The sequence below is a fragment of the Seriola aureovittata genome, chromosome 11 (genome assembly GCF_021018895.1).
Source record: "Seriola aureovittata isolate HTS-2021-v1 ecotype China chromosome 11, ASM2101889v1, whole genome shotgun sequence".
Lineage (NCBI taxonomy): Eukaryota > Metazoa > Chordata > Actinopteri > Carangiformes > Carangidae > Seriola > Seriola aureovittata.
The window spans coordinates 17,441,826-17,463,366 of record NC_079374.1 but is presented as its reverse complement, the minus strand read 5'-3'; the positions used below and the strand labels follow the sequence as shown (position 1 = coordinate 17,463,366).

The following is a 21,541-nucleotide window of genomic DNA, read 5'->3' as shown; positions in this document are numbered from 1 at the left end:
TGCAAGCTGTGATGTTTTTTTATAAGGTAATCTGTACTTGTTAAGCACTGTGGGAAACCCTGAGTGTTGGGCACTAGGTCACATTTAAAACTACCAAATATCAAAGTAATTAAATTCAACAAGGGGGATATCCAGCAGTATTTAAAATTTCCACTGGATGTTGAAGTAGCCATAATTATACCATTAATAATATATAGTTTATTATTATTCAAAACTTCCTATTCTTATGTGTATGCTGAATAGTGTTTAAGATGAGGATGCTCTCCTCTCCAGCACTGGTGTAGGATGAACTCTCTAATCTTTCCCCTCCCCAAAGGGTTTTCACTCTTCCCCTTTGACATACTTGGTAATGGTTTTTGAATGTTCTTCCAGCCTCAGTACATATGCACAATCTCACAAATTTACACACCAAAGACTCTCTTCCTTGTCAGATTCATGCTTCATATTTATCTAACAGCGAAATGGACACAAACACACACATACCCCACAACTCACTCAGTTTGAAGTATTTGGCCTTGAAATATATTCATTAAATAACTTTATAAATTTCTTATGACCTATGTCTTATTTGCATACAAAAGTCCATCATTGCTTTTGGTTATGTAAAGACAATTGCTGTGACATGCTAAAACTGCTGTGCACAGCTGTATAATGTGTGCAAGCAATTAGACAGGTTTCAAACTAGACTTAGTTTAATCATTTTATCTACATGCCAGTCCTCAGTGAAACTGTCTCATTTCTTCACTGTTTACGAGATCTGCAAAAGCCAGTGTTGGCGAGAGAGAGTGAAATGCAAATGCACGGCATTTCTGAGGAATTTCTGTCCGTGTGAAAGCATAACTGTGTGAGTGAGCGATGTAATCAATCAAACCCAAGTAATAAACACAAGCATGAACAACCTTACCTTTTATAAACATGCATCAAATGAATTTCTCGTGAACCCATTGTTTTATAATTGTATTTTTTTAATTTTTAGGATTTTTTCGGAATCAAATCAGGATGTGGATAGGAAAATGTGTTCAGGTCACTATAATGATATTTGTTCAGATAGACAGAAAAAAATGTAATAACAAACGATTGTAATGCGAACATAAAGTACTATGAGGTGAGAGAAGACCATTTAACAAAGAAATTGACTAACTGACAAAAAATATGTTTTGCCTCAGAAAATAACACTCAAATCCCTTTTTAGTCTTATTTTAGATCCAGTGTTGGACTTGCATTAGGACAAATTCACACCAGTTTATTCACTTTTTTTCACATATTCACATATTCAAATTTGACTATTTTCAGGCAAACAAGATAAGACAAACTAAGACTACTGTTACAACTACAATCATCAACACTATTAATACTTGCTACTACCACGGCTACAACTATTGGGCAGCAGCAGTATAAATTGGACTGATGGACAGAAAAACATAGTTTTGCATACTCATTTTATTTTTGTAAAAGACTCAAGGACAGACTGTGGGTCAGAATGTAATCTGTACTTTTACTCGTAATAGTTCTTCCAAATGATTGGATTCATTTGAAAATTCAGAGGACAGTGATGCAGTAACTAAATGGTGTCCGAGTCAAGGATATGCCTGAATGTAAATGTATATAAACAGTGTATTGCCCATGCTCAAATCATGGGTCTATATTAATTTGGGGGTTGGACATATGTCTGCCTCTGAGCTACAGACAGTGAAGGAATAAAGCTCTGATCCAAGCCTGTGGCCTTGATGTGTCCTGTTTCTCTCAAACACTCCTTTTCAAACAGGAGAACAGCTTAGCTGCCTAGCTAGCAATCTAAAATCAAAAACAACAACCACAACAAAACTAGCCTAAATCTGTTGTTTTTTAATGACGAAGTTCTGAACTCGTTTTGAAGAGCCTGGAGTGCTTTTCGACCTAAATAGCTGTTCTTTTCCCTTTCTCTCTCTTTCTCTCTTGTGCCTTATTTTGACTGTTTCCAGACCTTGTTCCCGATGGTAATAGTGATGCAACGGAGAGATAATGAGTGTTTTGAACAATCATTAGAAGCTTGTATGTTCTCCCCTTTGCTTGCTTCTCTTCCTCTCCCGTGGCCCTCTGTTTTCTCTCCCTCACTCTTTCCCTCTCTCTCCCGCTTGCATCCCACCAGTGGCTCTGCAATGAACGTTGTGTACGGAGAAGAGGAGATGAAACGTTTCTTAGAGGAGGCTGCTCAGGTGTCCCAGGTGAGATCAGTGTTAACATGCTTGCACATGTGAGAGAGACATATTGCCAGAGAACTCTCTCCAAAAGTATCACCTTGGCCTTTCATTTTTCAGTCTTGAAATATATCAAATTAGCATGTTTGGACACAGGAGCTTGTGGTCTCCATCACACACATACCCACATACACACACTCACACATTCTCTTTTTCATGTCTCCTTCTCCCTCTGCTTTCAATTAACTACTGCTACCAGCTGGTATGTCTGTTGGCTAGTATTGTGTGCCCATCTCTACCTCACTGAACACCCAGGTGGCTCAAGGGCAGCTGGCCCCTCCAAGGGCCTCTACCTGGGGCTAGAAGCATACACACACATGCACATATCACACTCTCAGAGCACCAAAGCAGGTTTAAACCAAGTAATAAGAAAATATTCCTGTTTAACATTTAATCATTAAAACATATGCACACAGTGAAGTCTGTAAGCATATGAAAGACCATGTGAACATTTGTTTTTGTTGGCTCCATACTCCAGCACATAGGATTTAAAATGAAACAATGACCATTGGGTTAAATGACTGACTTTCAGCTTTAGCCTGAGCAGATGAGCAGTGTAGGAATCATAGAGGATCAAAAGAAAGTTGACAAATTATCATAAACTTGAAAAAGTTAATATATACAGTATTTAGTTTCATCCTTTGCAGTAATGACTGGCTGTTTGAAGTCTGTGACCCATAAACATCAACAGGCACTTCCCTGGAGAAGCTTTGCCAGGCATGCTCTGCAGCTATCCTTTTTTTTTGCTTGTTTTTTGCCTGTAGTCTTGAGTTGGATAGGAGTCAGGTAACAAACTTGGTTACTTTAGCTGTATGTTTAAGATAGGTGATGGCAGAAATGAATCAGGCAAAATAACCATCTCAGGGAATTAGCAGTGATTTTACTTGATGTCTACAATATTAGCACACATGTTATTCAAATGCATGTATAATACATAATCTGTCAACCAATTAAAACTTAAACCAACCAGGTACACCAATCGATAAAGAAAATGATTATAGCAAGAATCAATTCATACTTCAATTCAAATCGAGGTTGAGCAATAATCAATCGATATACAGTACATTTACAAAAAATGAGCAAGTTGTCATCAGCAATCAATCATGAGCAAGCTGAATATGTCAAGGCATTCAGTCATAAGCAGATTAAAAATATAAAAGCCAAAACCAACCATAAAAAGAATGAAATGTTTCAAATAGAAAATAAAAATAAGATGATTAAAAGAACAGCTGTTTAAAAAATGCAGTCAAAAAAATAATCAAAATGTCACCTAATACATCAATTTGGAAAGCAACCTTTAATCCATCAGAAGGTAATTGCAAAATGTCACGTTAAATGTCTTTCACCAAAATCACAGTTGGCATTGTTCTAATTATCAACATGTGAAAAAGAGCATTCATCAAGCAGTCAAAGAATTCAAAGTAGTGGTTTAGCAGATTAGAAGTATCACTCAAATGTGAGGGTTAATCAGTCTAAGAATCAATTGTGAGTTATGAGTATGAAAGCATTAAAGGTTTAAGAGTATGAGTCAAGCAAAGAGAAAATACTGTATCTGTACTCTCACTGCTCTCATCACGCTGCTTTCAGTTGAAAACTCTTAAAAACCCACGGTACAGTACCTGCTCACCACCAACAACCAGCTGGTGAATATAGTGGAGCTTTTAGTGGCTACAAAGTCAAGTCAAGTCAATTTTTATTTGTATAGTGCCAATTCACAAGTTATCTCAAGGCACTTTCCAAATAGAGCATGTCTAGATTTTCTCTTTATAAGACCCAACAATTCCCACCAAGAGCAAGCGCTCGGCGACAGTGGCAAGGAAAAACTTCCTTTTAAGAGGTAGAAACCTCGAGCAGCACAGGACTCAGGGTGGGCGGCCATCTGCCTCGTTAGAGAGACAGATAGAGAGAGAGAGAGAGAGAGAGAGGGGAAAAGAACAAGAACATGCAATGATAGCAATATTAATAATAGTGATAGTATTATCACTATTAGACTGATACTTCTTTCAGGAGTTGGTAGAAAACAACAACAGAGCTAAAAGAGAGTGAATTTTGGACTTCTATTCGTCAGAAAAAAAACCCTCTAAAACTTAAAACTTAGAGACTGCGCTACAATCACAAAAGGCAAAAGGCTTGTTCTGACTGGGTTATTTCACTCTTTAATCATTGATAGAATAACCCTCCTGCTGTCTTTCCTCCAGGAGCATCCAGTCGTCATCACCAAGTTCATCCGCGGTGCCCGGGAGGTAGAGGTGGATGCTGTGGCCAAAGCTGGCAAGGTGAGATACTGACATGTTCTGTCCAATGTTGGGCATTGGTAGGATATCACTTAAGTAAATATTAATTAAAAAATATTAATATTAAATAATAACATCAATTAATATTAAAGTTCTTGGGGCACCACCCTATTCAGGGAAGGACAGCAAATATTGATACAGTCTCAAAATATACTATCAATTTGGAACTCTGATTAATAAACTACAACAAAAGTTATATCAATACTAAGTCAAAGCTGAAGAAAGTGTGTGAAACTACACAAGATGGTGGACTCAAAGATGGGCATGTGGGGAGCGAGAGAGTGATTGTGTCAGAAATCACTCACTACTCCCTATATATTCCATGAAATTGTAGTTAATTGTTATTCAGAGTTCTCAATTGATAGTTAGAGTTTGCCATTTTGCAATGCTGTCCAAATCTATAGTGAGAATTATCATATAGTGGACTCATAGAATCCCACAATGCATCATGAAAAGTGGTGTACAACCAACGGTCAGTAACCAAGCAATAAGAACCAACCTGCCTTGGGCTCACACTGAAATGAAGAAAAAAAAGCAGAGAAAATTACCCAAGTAGTGTCTGAAAGCATTTTTTTATTTTTCGGATGAGCTACAGTGTAACTGTATAGTCCTCTACAGAGGACTCCCTGAATAGTAAGTAGTGAATGAGTGAGTGATTTCGGACACAACCGCTGACAAAGGTTAACAGCATTGTGCTTAGCTGTGCTGTGCTATACTATACTAGGTTAGGTCCAGTCAATGTTACCCTGACCATGGCAAAATGGAGGTTCTTTCCAGTGTGCTGCTTTGTGACGTCCAGTGAGCTACAGGCTTGTATTGGCTTCCTGTTGGAGTGAAGGCTTGTTTGGTTGTGTGGCTTCTGTGTCTCTGAGGAGGTCGCTGGTCACTACTTTGTTTTTCTCACAGTGCTGGTTTTTCAATGCTTACTTGGCTTCGTGGCTCTTGTTAGTAGTAAAAATCACTCGACTTATCTTAAACATGCATTTGTGTCAAGGGCATAGGATGATAGGGAAATGTCCCTACCGATATATTTTGGAAGGACAGATTGTGCATTCCAATATTTGAGTGAACTCGTTCACACTATGTTCTGAGTGAAGTCATATTAGATGTTTTTTTACAACCCAAAAAGACTGAAGAAATAAGTGTTACTGTATTTTCTTATTTTCAATATTTATTTATTTTCAATTAATTATTTATTTCCCATTATTATCTGTTTTTCAGAAGGAAACACTTAAACATGGCTATAGAGTATTGCAGTATTGTTTACAGTTGTCTTTTACATTGCATGTTTTATAGAGAATAGAGAAAAATGGTGCAAAGTACATATTGTATATGTGCAAATCTTTTTTCCCAAATTGTAATTATCCAGAAGTTTTTCAAGTTACTTGCACTTTAGAGCTGTTGCACTCTTACTGTTGACGTATAGTATTTTTAAATAAAAATGATTATGATATGATTTTTTTAGGCTTTACTATACTTTGACTTTTTTCTGACTATAACTTTCTATACAATACTGTACTATGACGTTTTTATTCCTTACTATGCTATGACTTTTTATGCCTTACTATACAATGATTTATTTATGGGGCAGCTCAGTGGTATAGTGGTTAGAACAGTCGCCTCACTTTTCATGACTTATACTAAGACAATTTATGCCTGACTAAACTGTGATGTTTTTTGACATTTTATGCCTTATTATACTATGAATTTTTATGCCTTATTATACTATGAAGTTTTATGACATTTTTATGCCTGACTATTCTATGACGTTTTATGCCTTAGTATACTATGACTTTCTTATGCCTTATTATATTATGACGTTTTATGCCTTACTTTTTTGTGCCATATTGTACTATGATATTTATATGACTTTCTATACTATGACGTTTTTATGCCTTATGATACTATGACAGTTTGTGCCTCATTAACTATGACGTTTTTATGCCAAATCATACAATTATGTTTTTTGATGTTTTTATGTCTTACTATAGTAAGGCATATTACGTTTTACACCTCACTATACTATGATGTTTTTGACATTTTCATTCCTTACTGTACTATGACGCTGTATGCCTTACTATACTGTGATGTTTTTATGCCGTATCATACTATGAAGTTTCATGCCTTAATATACTGACTTTTTTATACCTTATTATACTATGTGTTTTGAATGAAATTTTTTTTACATTTTTTTTCATTAACTATACTGTGACTTAATTTTGCCATACTATACTATGACTTTATTTGACAATTAATGCCTTACTATACTATGATTTTTTTTCCCATTTTTATGCCTTACTATACTATTATGTTTTTAGTCATTTTCATACCTTTTTTTTTTTTGCCATACTATAGCATGACATTTTTTGACAATTTATTCCTTACTATACTGACTTTTTTTGACGTTTTAAGCTCTACTATATTATGACGTTTTTTCATGTTTTTATGCCTTACTATACTATGATGTATTTTCAATTTTTATACCATACTATATCATGATGTTTTTAGACATTTTCATTCCTTATTCTATGATGTTTTATGCCTTATTTTTTTGACATTTTTATTCCTTACTATCCTGATTTTCTTTTGCCATACGTATGATGTTTTTTCATGTTTTTATGCTTCAATATACTACGACTTTTTTTGATGTTTTAAGCCCAACTATACTATGACGTTGTTCATGTTTTTTATGCCTTACTAAACTATGACGTTTTTTCATGTTTTTATGTCTTACTATAGTAAGGCATATTACGTTTTACACCTCACTATACTATGATGTTTTTGACATTTTCATTCCTTACTGTACTATGATTTTCTTTTGCCATACTATAGTATGACTTTTTTTCTTTTACAATTCTTGCCTTACTATACTATGACTTTTTTTGACAATTAATGCCTACTATACTATGACTTTTTTTGACGTTTTAAGTTCAACTATACTATGATATTTTTTCCATTTTTCTGCCTTGCTATACTAAGACTTTTTTTGACGTTTTAAGCCATACTATGACGTTTTTCATGTTTTTTATGCCTTACTAAACTATGATTTTTTTTCAATTTTTGTGCCTTACTATACCATGACTGATTTTGACATTTTAAGCCATACTATACTATGACGTTTTTCATGTTTTTTATGCCTTACTAAAGTATAATTTTTTTTCCATTTTTTTGCCTTGCTATACTATGACTTTTTTGACGTTTTAAGCCATACTATACTATGACGTTTTTCATGTTTTTTATGCCTTACAATACTATGGCGTTTTTAGGCATTTTCATTCCTTATTCTACTTTGACGTTTTATGCCTCATTTTTGACATTTTTATCCTTACTATACTATGATTTTCTTTTGCCATACTATAGTATGACTTTTTTTTTACAATTTAAGCCATACTATACTATGACGTTTTTTCATGTTTTTTATACCTTACTAAACTATGATTTTTTTTTTCCATTTTTATGCCTTGCTATACTATGACGTTTTTTGACATTTTAAGCCATACTATACTATGACGTTTTTTCATGTTTTTTATGCCTTACTAAACTATGATTTTATTTCAATTTTTATGCCTTGCTATACCATGACTGTTTTTGACGTTTTAAGCCATACTATACTATGACGTTTTTTCATGTTTTTTATGCCTTACTAAACTATGATTTTATTTCAATTTTTATGCCTTGCTATACTATGACTTTTTTTGACGTTTTAAGCCATACTATACTATGACGTTTTTTCATGTTTTTTATGCCTTACTAAACTATGATTTTTTTTCTATTTTTTTGCCTTGCTATACTATGACTTTTTTTTGACATTTTAAGTCATACTATACTATGACATTTTTATGCCTTACTAAACTATGATTTTTTTTTTCCATTTTTATGCCTTGCTATACTATGACTTTTTTTTTACGTTTTAAGCCATAATATACTATGACGTTTTTTCATGTTTTTTATGCCTTACTAAAATATGATTTTTTTTCAATTTTTGTGCCTTACTATACCATGACTGATTTTGACATTTTAAGCCATACTATACTATGACGTTTTTCATGTTTTTTATGCCTTACTAAAGTATAATTTTTTTTCCATTTTTTTGCCTTGCTATACTATGACTTTTTTGACGTTTTAAGCCATACTATACTATGACGTTTTTCATGTTTTTTATGCCTTACAATACTATGGCGTTTTTAGGCATTTTCATTCCTTATTCTACTTTGACGTTTTATGCCTCATTTTTGACATTTTTATCCTTACTATACTATGATTTTCTTTTGCCATACTATAGTATGACATTTTTTTTTACAATTTAAGCCATACTATACTATGACGTTTTTCATGTTTTTTATACCTTACTAAACTATGATTTTTTTTTTCCATTTTTATGCCTTGCTATACTATGACGTTTTTTGACATTTTAAGCCATACTATACTATGACGTTTTTCATGTTTTTTATGCCTTACTAAACTATGATTTTATTTCAATTTTTATGCCTTGCTATACCATGACTGTTTTTGACGTTTTAAGCCATACTATACTATGACGTTTTTCATGTTTTTTATGCCTTACTAAACTATGATTTTATTTCAATTTTTATGCCTTGCTATACCATGACTGTTTTTGACGTTTTAAGCCATACTATACTATGACGTTTTTCATGTTTTTTATGCCTTACTAAACTATGATTTTTTTTCTATTTTTTTGCCTTGCTATACTATGACTTTTTTTTGACATTTTAAGTCATACTATACTATGACATTTTTTATGCCTTACTAAACTATGATTTTTTTTTCCATTTTTATGCCTTGCTATACTATGACTTTTTTTGACGTTTTTAGCCATACTATACTATGACGTTTTTCATGTTTTTTATGCCTTACTAAACTATGATTTTTTTTTCCATTTTTATGCCTTGCTATACTATGACTTTTTTTTACGTTTTAAGCCATAATATACTATGACGTTTTTCATGTTTTTTATGCCTTACTAAAATATGATTTTTTTTTCAATTTTTATGCCTTGCTATACCATGACTGTTTTTGACGTTTTAAGCCATACTATACTATGAAGTTTTTCATGTTTTTTTTTTCCTTACTAAAGTATGATTTTTTTTCCATTTTTATGCCTTGCTATACTATGACTTTTTTGACATTTTAAGCCATACTATACTATGACGTTTTTCATGATTTTTATGTCTTACTAAACTATGATTTTTTTTCCATATTTATGCCTCGCTATACTATGACTTTTTTTGACGTTTTAAGCCATACTATACTATGACGTTTTTCATGTTTTTTATGCCTTACAATACTATGGCGTTTTTAGGCATTTTCATTCCTTATTCTACTTTGACGTTTTATGCCTCATTTTTGACATTTTTATCCTTACTATACTATGATTTTCTTTTGCCATACTATAGTATGACATTTTTTTTTACAATTTTGGCCTTACTATACTATGACTTTTTTTGACGTTTTAAGCCATACTATACTATGACGTCTTTCATGTTTTTTATGCCTTACTAAAATATGATTTTTTTTCCCATTTTTATACCTTGCTATACTATGACGTTTTTTGACATTTTAAGCCATACTATACTATGACGTTTTTCATGTTTTTTATGCCTTACTAAAGTATGATTTTTTTTTCCATTTTTATGCCTTGCTATACGATGACTTTTTTTGACGTTTTAAGCCATACAATACTATGACGTTTTCCATGTTTTTTATGCCTTACTAAACTATGATTTTTTTTTTCCATTTTAATGCCTTGCTATACTATGACTTATTTTGACGTTTTTAGCCATACTATACTATGACGTTTTTCATGTTTTTTATGCCTTACAATACTATGGCGTTTTTAGGCATTCTCATTCCTTATTCTACTTTGACGTTTTATGCCTCATTTTTGACATTTTTATCCTTACTATACTATGATTTTCTTTTGCCATACTATAGTATGACTTTTTTTTTACAATTTTGGCCTTACTATACTATGACTTTTTTTGACGTTTTAAGCCATACTATACTATGACGTTTTTCATGTTTTTTATGCCTTACTAAACTATGATTTTTTTTTTCCATTTTAATGCCTTGCTATACTATGACTTTTTAAGCCATACTATACTATGACGTTTTTCATGTTTTTAGTGCCTTACTAAAATATGATTTTTTTTTTAAATTTTTATGCCTTGCTATACTATGACTTTTTTTGACGTTTTAAGCCATACTATACTATGACGTTTTTCATGTTTTTTATGCCTTACTAAACTATGATTTTTTTTCCATTTTTATGCCTTGCTATACTATGACTTTTTTGACGTTTTAAGCCATACTATACTATGACGTTTTTCATGATTTTTATGTCTTACTAAACTATGATTTTTTTTCCATATTTATGCCTCGCTATATTAAGACTTTTTTTGACGTTTTAAGCCATACTATACTATGACGTTTTTCATGTTTTTTATGCCTTACAATACTATGGCGTTTTTAGGCATTTTCATTCCTTATTCTACTTTGACGTTTTATGCCTCATTTTTGACATTTTTATCCTTACTATACTATGATTTTCTTTTGCCATACTATAGTATGACATTTTTTTTTACAATTTTGGCCTTACTATACTATGACTTTTTTTGACGTTTTAAGCCATACTATACTATGACGTTTTTCATGTTTTTTATGCCTTACTAAAATATGATTTTTTTTCCCATTTTTATACCTTGCTATACTATGACGTTTTTTGACATTTTAAGCCATACTATACTATGACGTTTTTCATGTTTTTTATGCCTTACTAAAGTATGATTTTTTTTCCATTTTTATGCCTTGCTATACCATGACTTTTTTTGACGTTTTAAGCCATACTATACTATGACGTTTTTCATGTTTTTTATGCCTTACTAAACTATGATTTTTTTTTTCCATTTTAATGCCTTGCTATACTATGACTTTTTTTGACGTTTTTAGCCATACTATACTGTGACGTTTTTCATGTTTTTAGTGCCTTACTAATCTATGATTTTTTTTTTATTTTTATGCCTTGCTATACTATGACGTTTTAAGCCATACTATACTATGACGTTTTTCATGTTTTTTATGCCTTACTAAAGTATGATTTTTTTTGCCATTTTTATACCTTGCTAGACTATGACTTTTTTTGACGTTTTAAGCCATACTATACTATGACGTTTTTTATGCCTTACTAAAGTATGATTTTTTTCTTCCATTTTTATGCCTTGCTATACTATGACTTTTTTTGACGTTTTTAGCCATACTATACTATGACGTTTTTCATGTTTTTTATGCCTTACTAAAATATGATTTTTTTTCAATTTTTATGCCTTGCTATACTATGACTTTTTTTGACGTTTTAAGCCATACTATACTATGACAATTCAATGCCTTACTAGACTATGATTTTTTTTCCCATTTTTATGCCTTGCTATACTATGACGTTTTAAGCCATACTATACTATGACGTTTTTCATGTTTTTTATGCCTTACTAAAGTATGATTTTTTTTCCATTTTTATGCCTTGCTATACTATGACTTTTTTTGACGTTTTAAGCCATACTTATTTTTATGTCTTACTAAACTCTAATTTTTTTTCCATTTTTATGCTTTACTATACTATGATGTTTTTTGACATTTTAAGCCATACTATACTATGACGTTTTTCATGTTTTTTATGCCTTACTAAACTATGATTTTATTTCAATTTTTATGCCTTGCTATACCATGACTGTTTTTGACGTTTTAAGTCATACTATACTATGACGTTTTTCATGTTTTTTATGCCTTACTAAACTATGATTTTTTTTTTCCATTTTAATGCCTTGCTATACTATGACTTTTTTTGACGTTTTAAGCCATACTATACTATGACATTTCTATGCCTTACTAGACTATGATTTTTTTTCCCATTTTTATGCCTTGCTATACTATGACGTTTTAAGCCATACTATACTATGACATTTTTCATGTTTTTTATGCCTTACTAAAGTATGATTTTTTTTCCATTTTTATGCCTTGCTATACTATGACTTTTTTTGACGTTTTAAGCCATACTTATTTTTATGTCTTACTAAACTCTAATTTTTTTTCCATTTTTATGCTTTACTATACTATGATGTTTTTTGACATTTTAAGCCATACTATACTATGACGTTTTTCATGTTTTTTATGCCTTACTAAACTATGATTTTATTTCAATTTTTATGCCTTGCTATACCATGACTGTTTTTGACGTTTTAAGTCATACTATACTATGACGTTTTTCATGTTTTTTATGCCTTACTAAACTATGATTTTTTTTTTCCATTTTAATGCCTTGCTATACTATGACTTTTTTTGACGTTTTTAGCCATACTATACTGTGACGTTTTTCATGTTTTTAGTGCCTTACTAAAATTTGATTTTTTTTTTAATTTTTATGCCTTGCTATACTATGACGTTTTCAAGCCATACTATACTATGACGTTTTTCATGTTTTTTATGCCTTACTAAAGTATGATTTTTTTTCCATTTTTATGCCTTGCTATACTATGACTTTTTTTTGACGTTTTAAGCCATACTATACTATGACATTTTTATGCCTTACTAGAGTATGATTATTTTTCCATTTTTATGCCTTGCTATACTATGACTTTTTTTGACGTTTTAAGCCATACTATACTATGACGTTTTAAGCCATACTATACTATGACGTTTTTCATGTTTCTTATGCCTTACTAAACTATGATTTTTTTTCCATTTTTATGCCTTGCTATACTATGACTTTTTTTGATGTTTTAAGCCATACTATACTATGACGTTTTTCATGTTTTTTATGCCTTACAATACTATGGCGTTTTTAGGCATTTTCATTCCTTATTCTACATTGACGTTTTATGCCTGATTTTTGACATTTTTATCCTTACTATACTATGATTTTCTTTTGCCATACTATAGTATGACATTTTTTTTTACAATTTTGGCCTTACTATACTATGACTTTTTTTGACGTTTTAAGCCATACTATACTATGACATTTTTCATGTTTTTTATGCCTTACTAAACTATGATTTTTTTTCCATTTTTATGCCTTGCTATACTATGACTTTTTTTGACGTTTTAAGCCATACTATACTATGACGTTTTTCATGTCTTACTAAACTATGATTTTTTTTCCATTTTAATGCCTTGTTATACGATGACTTTTTTTGACGTTTTTAGCCATACTATACTATGAAGTTTTTCATGTTTTTTATGCCTTACTAAACTATGATTTTTTTTCCATTTTTTTGCCTTGCTATACTATGACATTTTTTATGCCTTACTAAAGTATGATTTTTTTTTCCATTTTTATGCTTTGCTATACTATGACTTTTTTTGAAGTTTTTAGCCATACTATACTATGACGTTTTTCATGTTTTTTATGCCTTATTAAAATATGATTTTTTTTTCAATTTTTATGCCTTGCTATACTATGACTTTTTTTTTACGTTTTAAGCCATACAATACTATGACGTTTTTCATGTTTTTTATGCCTTACTAAACTATGATTTTTTTTCCATTTTAATGCCTTGCTATACTATGACTTTTTTTGACGTTTTAAGCCATACAATACTATGACGTTTTCCATGTTTTTTATGCCTTACTAAACTATGATTTTTTTTTTCCATTTTAATGCCTTGATATACGATGACATATTTTGACGTTTTTAGCCATACTATACTATGACGTTTTTCATGTTTTTTATGCCTTACAATACTATGGCGTTTTTAGGCATTCTCATTCCTTATTCTACTTTGACGTTTTATGCCTCATTTTTGACATTTTTATCCTTACTATACTATGATTTTCTTTTGCCATACTATAGTATGACTTTTTTTTTACAATTTTGGCCTTACTATACTATGACTTTTTTTGACGTTTTAAGCCATACTATACTATGACGTTTTTCATGTTTTTTATGCCTTGCTAAAATATGTTTTTTTTTTTCAATTTTTATGCCTTGCTATACTATGACTTTTTAAGCCATACTATACTATGACGTTTTTTCATGTTTTTTTTTTCCGTACTAAAGTATGATTTTTTTTCCATTTTTATGCCTTGCTATACCATGACTGTTTTTGACGTTTTAAGCCATACTATACTATGAAGTTTTTCATGTTTTTTTTTCCTTACTAAAGTATGATTTTTTTTCCATTTTTATGCCTTGCTATACTATGACTTTTTTGACGTTTTAAGCCATACTATACTATGACGTTTTTCATGATTTTTATGTCTTACTAAACTATGATTTTTTTTTCCCATTTTTATGCCTTGCTATACTATGACGTTTTAAGCCATACTATACTATGACGTTTTTCATGTTTTTTATGCCTTACTAAAGTATGATTTTTTTTCCATTTTTATGCCTTGCTATACTATGACTTTTTTTGACGTTTTAAGCCATACTTATTTTTATGTCTTACTAAACTCTAATTTTTTTTTCCATTTTTATGCTTTACTATACTATGATGTTTTTTGACATTTTAAGCCATACTATACTATGACGTTTTTCATGTTTTTTATGCCTTACTAAACTATGATTTTATTTCAATTTTTATGCCTTGCTATACCATGACTGTTTTTGACGTTTTAAGTCATACTATACTATGACGTTTTTCATGTTTTTTATGCCTTACTAAACTATGATTTTTTTTTTCCATTTTAATGCCTTGCTATACTATGACTTTTTTTGACGTTTTAAGCCATACTATACTATGACATTTCTATGCCTTACTAGACTATGATTTTTTTTCCCATTTTTATGCCTTGCTATACTATGACGTTTTAAGCCATACTATACTATGACATTTTTCATGTTTTTTATGCCTTACTAAAGTATGATTTTTTTTTCATTTTTATGCCTTGCTATACTATGACTTTTTTTGACGTTTTAAGCCATACTTATTTTTATGTCTTACTAAACTCTAATTTTTTTTCCATTTTTATGCTTTACTATACTATGATGTTTTTTGACATTTTAAGCCATACTATACTATGACGTTTTTCATGTTTTTTATGCCTTACTAAACTATGATTTTATTTCAATTTTTATGCCTTGCTATACCATGACTGTTTTTGACGTTTTAAGTCATACTATACTATGACGTTTTTCATGTTTTTTATGCCTTACAATACTATGGCGTTTTTAGGCATTCTCATTCCTTATTCTACTTTGACGTTTTATGCCTCATTTTTGACATTTTTATCCTTACTATACTATGATTTTCTTTTGCCATACTATAGTATGACTTTTTTTTTACAATTTTGGCCTTACTATACTATGACTTTTTTTGACGTTTTAAGCCATACTATACTATGACGTTTTTCATGTTTTTTATGCCTTGCTAAAATATGATTTTTTTTTTCAATTTTTATGCCTTGCTATGCTATGACGTTTTAAGCCATACTATACTATGACGTTTTTTCATGTTTTTTTTTTCCGTACTAAAGTATGATTTTTTTTCCATTTTTATGCCTTGCTATACCATGACTGTTTTTGACGTTTTAAGCCATACTATACTATGACGTTTTTCATGTTTTTTATGTCTTACTAAACTATGATTTTTTTTTCCATTTTAATGCCTTGCTATACTATGACTTTTTTTGACGTTTTTAGCCATACTATACTATGACGTTTTTCATGTTTTTTATGCCTTACTAAAATATGATTTTTTTTCAATTTTTAAGCCTTGCTATACTATGACGTTTTAAGCCATACTATACTATGACGTTTTTCATGTTTTTTATGCCTTACTAAACTATGATTTTTTTTTTCCATTTTAATGCCTTGCTATACTATGACTTTTTTTGACGTTTTTAGCCATACTATACTATGACGTTTTTAATGTTTTTTATGCCTTACTAAACTATGATTTTTTTTCTATTTTTTTGCCTTGCTATACTATGACTTTTTTTGACATTTAAGCCATACTATACTATGACATTTATTATGCCTTACTAAACTATGATTTTTTTTCCATTTTTATGCCTTGCTATACTATGACTTTTTTTGACGTTTTAAGCCATACTATACTATGACGTTTTTCATGTTTTTTATGCCTTACTAAACTATGATTTTTTTTTTTCCATTTTTATGCCTTGCTATACCATGACTTTTTTTGACGTTTTAAGCCATACTATACTATGACGCTTTTCATGTTTTTTATGCCTTACTAAACTATGATTTTTTTTTCCAATTTTTATGCCTTACTAAACTATGATTTTTTTTCCAATTTTTATGCCTTGCTATACTATGACGTTTTAAGCCATACTATACTATGACGTTTTTCATGTTTTTTATGCCTTACTAAACTATGATTTTTTTTCTATTTTTTTGCCTTGCTATACTATGACGTTTTTTGCCATACTATACTATGACATTTTATGACATTTTTTATGCCATACTATACTATGACATTTTTTATGCCTTACTAAACTATGATTTTTTTTCCATTTTTATGCCTTGCTATACTATGACTTTTTTTTTACGTTTTTAGCCATACTATACTATGACGTTTTTCATGTTTTTTATGCCTTACTAAAATATGATTTTTTTTCAATTTTTAAGCCTTGCTATACTATGACGTTTTAAGCCATACTATACTATGACGTTTTTCATGTTTTTTATGCCTTACTAAACTATGATTTTTTTTCCCATTTTTATGCCTTGCTATACTATGACGTTTTAAGCCATACTATACTATGACGTTTTAAGCCATACTATACTATGACGTTTTTCATGTTTCTTATGCCTTACTAAACTATGATTTTTTTTCCATTTTAATGCCTTGCTATACTATGACTTTTTTTGACGTTTTTAGCCATACTATACTGTGACGTTTTTCATGTTTTTAGTGCCTTACTAAAATTTGATTTTTTTTTTAATTTTTATGCCTTGCTATACTATGACGTTTTCAAGCCATACTATACTATGACGTTTTTCATGTTTTTTATGCCTTACTAAAGTATGATTTTTTTTCCATTTTTATGCCTTGCTATACTATGACTTTTTTTTGACGTTTTAAGCCATACTATACTATGACATTTTTTATGCCTTACTAGACTATGATTATTTTTCCATTTTTATGCCTTGCTATACTATGACTTTTTTTGACGTTTTAAGCCATACTATACTATGACGTTTTAAGCCATACTATACTATGACGTTTTTCATGTTTCTTATGCCTTACTAAACTATGATTTTTTTTTCCATTTTTATGCCTTGCTATACTATGACTTTTTTTGATGTTTTAAGCCATACTATACTATGACGTTTTTCATGTTTTTTATGCCTTACAATACTATGGCGTTTTTAGGCATTTTCATTCCTTATTCTACATTGACGTTTTATGCCTGATTTTTGACATTTTTATCCTTACTATACTATGATTTTCTTTTGCCATACTATAGTATGACATTTTTTTTTACAATTTTGGCCTTACTATACTATGACTTTTTTTGACGTTTTAAGCCATACTATACTATGACGTTTTTCATGTTTTTTATGCCTTACTAAACTATGATTTTTTTTTCCATTTTTATGCCTTGCTATACTATGACTTTTTTTGACGTTTTAAGCCATACTATACTATGACGTTTTTCATGTCTTACTAAACTATGATTTTTTTTTCCATTTTAATGCCTTGTTATACGATGACTTTTTTTGACGTTTTTAGCCATACTATACTATGAAGTTTTTCATGTTTTTTATGCCTTACTAAACTATGATTTTTTTTTCCATTTTTTTGCCTTGCTATACTATGACATTTTTTATGCCTTACTAAAGTATGATTTTTTTTTCCATTTTTATGCTTTGCTATACTATGACTTTTTTTGAAGTTTTTAGCCATACTATACTATGACGTTTTTCATGTTTTTTATGCCTTATTAAAATATGATTTTTTTTTCAATTTTTATGCCTTGCTATACTATGACTTTTTTTTTACGTTTTAAGCCATACAATACTATGACGTTTTTCATGTTTTTTATGCCTTACTAAACTATGATTTTTTTTTCCATTTTAATGCCTTGCTATACTATGACTTTTTTTGACGTTTTAAGCCATACAATACTATGACGTTTTCCATGTTTTTTATGCCTTACTAAACTATGATTTTTTTTTCCATTTTAATGCCTTGCTATACGATGACATATTTTGACGTTTTTAGCCATACTATACTATGACGTTTTTCATGTTTTTTATGCCTTACAATACTATGGCGTTTTTAGGCATTCTCATTCCTTATTCTACTTTGACGTTTTATGCCTCATTTTTGACATTTTTATCCTTACTATACTATGATTTTCTTTTGCCATACTATAGTATGACTTTTTTTTTACAATTTTGGCCTTACTATACTATGACTTTTTTTGACGTTTTAAGCCATACTATACTATGACGTTTTTCATGTTTTTTATGCCTTGCTAAAATATGTTTTTTTTTTTTCAATTTTTATGCCTTGCTATACTATGACTTTTTAAGCCATACTATACTATGACGTTTTTTCATGTTTTTTTTTTTCCGTACTAAAGTATGATTTTTTTTCCATTTTTATGCCTTGCTATACCATGACTGTTTTTGACGTTTTAAGCCATACTATACTATGACGTTTTTCATGTTTTTTATGTCTTACTAAACTATGATTTTTTTTTCCATTTTAATGCCTTGCTATACTATGACTTTTTTTGACGTTTTTAGCCATACTATACTATGACGTTTTTCATGTTTTTTATGCCTTACTAAAATATGATTTTTTTTCAATTTTTAAGCCTTGCTATACTATGACGTTTTAAGCCATACTATACTATGACGTTTTTCATGTTTTTTATGCCTTACTAAACTATGATTTTTTTTCCATTTTTATGCCTTGCTATACTATGACTTTTTTTGACGTTTTAAGCCATACTATACTATGACGTTTTTCATGTTTTTTATGCCTTACTAAACTATGATTTTTTTTCAATTTTTTTGCCTTGCTATACTATGACTTTTTTTGACATTTTAAGCCATACTATACTATGACGTTTTTCATGTTTTTTATGCCTTACTAAACTATGATTTTTTTCTTCCATTTTTATGCCTTGCTATACTATGACTTTTTTTGACGTTTTTAGCCATACTATACTATGACGTTTTTCATGTTTTTTATGCCTTACTAAACTATGATTTTTTTTTTTCCATTTTTATGCCTTGCTATACCATGACTTTTTTTGACGTTTTAAGCCATACTATACTATGACGTTTTTCATGTTTTTTATGCCTTACTAAACTATGATTTTTTTTTCCAATTTTTATGCCTTACTAAACTATGATTTTTTTTCCAATTTTTATGCCTTGCTATACTATGACGTTTTAAGCCATACTATACTATGACGTTTTTCATGTTTTTTATGCCTTACTAAACTATGATTTTTTTTTTTTTCCATTTTTTTGCCTTGCTATACTATGACTTTTTTTTGACATTTTAAGTCATACTATACTATGACATTTTTTATGCCTTACTAAACTATGATTTTTTTTCCATTTTTATGCCTTGCTATACTATGACTTTTTTTTTACGTTTTTAGCCATACTATACTATGACGTTTTTCATGTTTTTTATGCCTTACTAAAATATGATTTTTTTTCAATTTTTAAGCCTTGCTATACTATGACGTTTTAAGCCATACTATACTATGACGTTTTTCATGTTTTTTATGCCTTACTAAACTATGATTTTTTTCCCAATTTTTATGCCTTACTAAACTATGATTTTTTTTCCAATTTTTATGCCTTGCTATACTATGACGTTTTAAGCCATACTGTGACGTTTTTCATGTTTTTTTTTTTCCTTACTAAAGTATGATTTTTTTTTCCATTTTTATGCCTTGCTATACTATGACTTTTTTGACGTTTTAAGCCATACTATACTATGACGTTTTTCATGATTTTTATGTCTTACTAAACTATGATTTTTTTTCCATATTTATGCCTCGATATATTAAGACTTTTTTTGACGTTTTAAGCCATACTATACTATGACGTTTTTCATGTTTTTTATGCCTTACAATACTATGGCGTTTTTAGGCATTTTCATTCCTTATTCTACTTTGACGTTTTATGCCTCATTTTTGAAATTTTTATCCTTACTATACTATGATTTTCTTTTGCCATACTATAGTATGACATTTTTTTTTACAATTTTGGCCTTACTATACTGTGACTTTTTTTGACGTTTTAAGCCATACTATACTATGACGTTTTTCATGTTTTTTATGCCTTACTAAAATATGATTTTTTTTCCCATTTTTATACCTTGCTATACTATGACTTTTTTTGACGTTTTTAGCCATACTATACTATGACGTTTTTCATGTTTTTTATGCCTTACTAAAGTATGATTTTTTTTCCATTTTTATGCCTTGCTATACTATGACTTTTTTTGACGTTTTAAGCCATACTATACTATGACATTTCAATGCCTTACTAGACTATGATTTTTTTTCCCATTTTTATGCCTTGCTATACTATGACGTTTTAAGCCATACTATACTATGACGTTTTTCATGTTTTTTATGCCTTACTAAAGTATGATTTTTTTTCCATTTTTATGCCTTGCTATACTATGACTTTTTTTGACGTTTTAAGCCATACTTATTTTTATGTCTTACTAAACTCTAATTTTTTTTCCATTTTTATGCTTTACTATACTATGATGTTTTTCATGTTTTTTATGCCTTACTAAACTATGATTTTATTTCAATTTTTATGCCTTGCTATACCATGACTGTTTTTGACGTTTTAAGTCATACTATACTATGACGTTTTTCATGTTTTTTATGCCTTACTAAACTATGATTTTTTTTTTCCATTTTAATGCCTTGCTATACTATGACTTTTTTTGACGTTTTAAGCCATACTATACTATGACATTTCTATGCCTTACTAGACTATGATTTTTTTTCCCATTTTTATGCCTTGCTATACTATGACGTTTT

General features: G+C 29.9%; 1 protein-coding gene across 1 annotated transcript in view; it reads left to right on the top strand.

Moving 5' to 3' along the window:
* The window catches only part of cps1 (carbamoyl-phosphate synthase 1, mitochondrial), a 74,665-nt gene that overhangs the window by 28,618 nt on the left and 24,506 nt on the right, over positions 1-21,541 (top strand). Inside the window, exons 28-29 of the mRNA XM_056389974.1 lie at positions 2,129-2,204; positions 4,436-4,513. Of these exons, the coding sequence (XP_056245949.1) occupies positions 2,129-2,204; positions 4,436-4,513 (154 nt within the window). The remainder of the gene's footprint in view (positions 1-2,128; positions 2,205-4,435; positions 4,514-21,541) is intronic.